Genomic DNA, 4,038 nt, shown 5'->3' with positions numbered 1-4,038 from the left:
TCGGATTTGGTTTTGGTTTATATAAGAACCGAATAGTCCAAAAAACCGAATAAACATTTATTAATTATTTATTTATAATATATATCTATAGTTATTTATTGATTTTGTAATTTATTTTTTCAAATAGGTTCAAAACGTTTCACCCGATAAAAAAACATTAATATGCATTTTCTCTCAAAAGTTTCTATCTATAAAATATTTAACTATAATATATCTTCTTAGTAATTGTTTATAAATTTCAAATCACAACTAAATAATTTGTTTTCGCTTCTTGTGTAAAGTTGGGTAATATTATAATTATATGTCGTTTTAAAATGTTTCGGTTTTTAAAAACCGAATTATAAAAACCGATCCAACCGAATTGGATTGGATCGGATCAGATTTGAATTTAGTTTGGAATATTCGGATCCATGTTTTGAAAACCGAAATCAATTTGGATTCACTTGATTGGATCGGATCAAACCGATCCATCCAAACGAACACCCCTAAACGTATAGTAAATTCTAGAATCATCTCCCTGATGAAATCCATAAAATGTATGTCCAAGGGATGTACATTGTATATAACGTTCGTAATCGATGCGAAGAAAGAGAAGAAGGAAATACAGAGGATACCGGTTTTGTGTGACTTTTCGGAAGACTTTTCCGAAGATCTTCCTAGATTGCTCCCAGATAGACAAGTATAATTTAGGATGAACTTGTTACCAGGAACCACACCGATATCCAAAGCACCTTACCGACTAGCAGCAATGGAGATTAAGGAGCTTATGATGCAACTTCAGGAGTTGTTGGACAAATGTTTCATTAGACCTAGTTCTTCACCTTAGGAGCTCCGTTGTTATTCGTAAAGAAGAAAGACAGAAGCATGAGGATGTGCGTTGAATACAGAGAGCTGAATAAGGTGAAGGTAAAGAATAACCACCCTTTGCTTATGATAAATGACATGTTCGATCAGCTGCAGAGTGCGAGCTATTTCTCGAAGATCGATATTAGGTCAGGATATCATCAACTGGAGGTGAGAGAGCAGGATATAGAGAATATTGCTTTTAGAACGAGATATGGACACTATGAGTTTTTGGTTATGTCGTTTGGACTGACTAACGCTCTAGCAACATTTATGGATTTGATAAATAGGTTTTGTAAACCTTTCCTCGACAAATCTGTAATAGTGTTCATTGATGATATTCTCATATATTCGAAGAGCCAACAGGAGCATGGAAAACACTTAAGAGAAGTGTTCGAAGTTCTGAAGAAAGAGAAGTTGTATGCAAAGTTATCCAAGTGTGATTTTTGGAGTCGGGAAGTCCAATTCTTGGGTTATGTGGTTAACCAAGAAGGAATAATGGTTGACCCAGCAAAGATCGAAGTTTTAATGAAGTGGGAACGACCAAAAAGTCCCATTGAGATTTGTAGCTTTCTAGGATTAGCTGGATACTGCATAAAGTTTATCCAATGCTTTTATTCGATAGCTTCTCCCTTAACAACTTTGACTCATAAAGGAGCTACATATACATGGAGCGAGAACCACGAAGAAGATTTCGAGAAGCTAAAGAAGAATTTGTGTGAAGCACCAATTCTTTCTTTACTTGACGAAATTAAAGACTTCGAATTTTATATTGATGCATCTGGAGTTGGGTTAGGTTGTGTTCTGACCCAGAGAGATAATGTAATTGCATATGCATCTCGACAACTGAAGGAGCACGAGAAGAACTACCCCACTCATGATCTAGAGTTGGCGGCAGTAGTATTTGCATTAAAGATATGGAGGCATTATCTTTATGGCACGAAGTGTAAGCTTTACCTTGATCAGAAGAGTCTCCATTATCTCTTTGATCAAAAGGAACTAAAAATGAGAAAGCAATGCTGGTTGGATTTACTCAAGGACTATGACTGTGAGATACTTTTCCACCATGGTAAAGCGAATGTTGTAGCAGATGCTTTGAGTAGGAAGGTAAATTTGGAAAGGAAGAAGCCTAGATCATTGAGAATAGAGATTGTCTCAACAGTTATAGAAAGCATCAGGAAAGCTCAGGAGGAAGCTTTAGAAGGAGATAATCGAAACGAGGAACGTTTAGGAAAAATGTTGGAAGTCAATACGAACAGTCAAGGGTTGAAGGTATTCCAAAACAGGATTTGGGTGCCTAAGGGAGGAGGAATGAGAGATCTTCTTGAGGAAGAAGCCCACAATACCATGTACCCGATTGATCCTGGCAGTACCAAGATGTATAAGGATCTAAAACCTTACTGTTGGTGGCCGACGATGAAGCTCGATGTTGTAAAGTATGTGGCTGACAGTGTGACTTCCGCAAGAGTTAAAGCACAACACCATAAACCTTAAGGGAATTTGGAGCCTTTACCTATTCCCATGGGTAAATAGGAAGACTTCACCATGGATTTTGTGACTAAGTTGCCTACGAAGAAGAAAGTTCACGATATGATTTGGGTAATCATAGATCGATTGACAAAGAGTGCACATTTCATAGCAACCAATGAGATGTGGCCTATGGATAAGCTTGCATATGTCTATGTTAAGGAGATAGTAAGACTTCACGGTGTTCCTTTAACAATTATGTCGGATCGTGACAGTCGTTTCACATCTAGATTTTGGAAAAGCCTACAAGAAGAAATGGGTACGAAGTTGTGTTTGAGTACAACCTACCATCCAGAGACTGATGGTCATAGTGAAAGGATGAATCAAACACTAGAAAAATATGCTAAGAGCATGTACCATATAATTTCAAGGTAAATGTGATGAACATATACCCCTACTAGAGTTTTCCTATAATAATAGTTACCTTTCAAGCATTAATTATAGCACCTTATAAAGCGTTGTACGGACAGAAGTGTTGTACGCCGTCTTGTTGGCTTGAAGCTGGAGAAAAGCAGTTTATGGGACCAAAGATGGTCCATCAGATTGCTGAGAAGCTAAAGGTGAATAGAGAAAGGATGTTAGCAGCTCAAGATCGTCAGAAGAGCTATACTGATAAGAAGCGACGACCAATGACATTCGAAGTTGGAGATTTGGTGTTGCTTAAAGTCTCGCCATGGAAAAGACTTATAAGATTTGGTAAGAGAGGGAAGCTAAGTCCAAGGTTTATCGTACCATTTAAAGTGATTCGGAGAGTTGGAAATTAAGCTTACAAGTTGGAATTGCCAGCAGATCTTGATGGAATTCATAACACCTTCCATGTGTGTTATTTGAGGAAGTTCTCAGGAGAAGTTCCTGATATAATTCCACTCTCAGAGTTAATGATTGATGAGAGTAAAAGGCTGATTGAAGAGACCGAGGAGATTGCTGACCATAAGACAAAGAACTTACGGAGCAAGATGGTCAAATTAGTGCTAGTACGATGGAAACATTCGAATGGGCCAAATCTCACCTGGGAGACAGAGGACGCCATAAAGAGTCGTTATGTTCATCTATTTAACGATTCCAAGAAGGAATCATCCTAAGGGGGAGAGAATTCTAACACCCACATTTCCCACTAGAAATTAATAAAAATGATGAAGTGGTTAGGGTCGATAATTGTAATCTTTTGAGGTTAATAAAAGAGGGTTATTTGACTATTACGTGGTATGTATACATTGTGTGTTTGTAGCTACGTAATAAAATAGGGACATAATTCACGTCTAAATAGATTAAATATTAGGATGGATATCCTATGATAGAGACGAAGTAGTCGTAATAAGGATTAGGTATAAGGAGCGCTCATAACAGACTTATATTGGATGAGTTATGACCCGTTGAAGTTTCATGTTCAAACTGGCACGGCTACGATATCGTAAATAGCAAATTAGAGTTAAGATGATTATTAGCCTTATTAATTTAAACAAAATTCGTAGATATAGTAAAATAGAATTCTTGCGTATAGGTACTGTCTAAATCTGACTTCAATAAAGGAAGTTATAGATTTTCTAAAATTCGGCGCAACAGTATGCGCACTGATATCGAATTTTAGATCAGTAGATTGTTAGCCAAAACTATCTAAATGAGAGTTGAAGATCTCGTTGTTAGTATTCCATTGATATAAATACAGTC

The 4,038-nt window shown here is 36.9% G+C and overlaps 1 protein-coding gene across 1 annotated transcript; it reads left to right on the top strand.

Annotated features, from left to right (window-relative positions):
- Positions 1-1,848: 1,848 nt before the first annotated feature.
- On the top strand, positions 1,849-2,337 carry LOC145111327 (uncharacterized). The gene has a single exon (XM_079047615.1). It carries the CDS (start codon positions 1,849-1,851, stop codon positions 2,335-2,337), a length of 489 nt encoding a protein of 162 aa, XP_078903741.1.
- The last annotated feature ends 1,701 nt before the right edge of the window (positions 2,338-4,038 follow it).

This window comes from Lactuca virosa, chromosome 1, assembly GCF_052849685.1.
Source record: "Lactuca virosa cultivar CGN04683 chromosome 1, Lactuca_virosa_CGN04683_v6, whole genome shotgun sequence".
NCBI lineage: Eukaryota > Viridiplantae > Streptophyta > Magnoliopsida > Asterales > Asteraceae > Lactuca > Lactuca virosa.
Note: the sequence above shows the minus strand (reverse complement) of the source record. Positions and strands in the feature narration are given on the sequence as shown.

Coding starts and splice junctions, on each gene's coding strand:
- LOC145111327 (XM_079047615.1), top strand. CDS start 1,849: ATGAGAAAGCAATGCTGGTTGGATTTACTCAAGGACTATGACTGTGAG.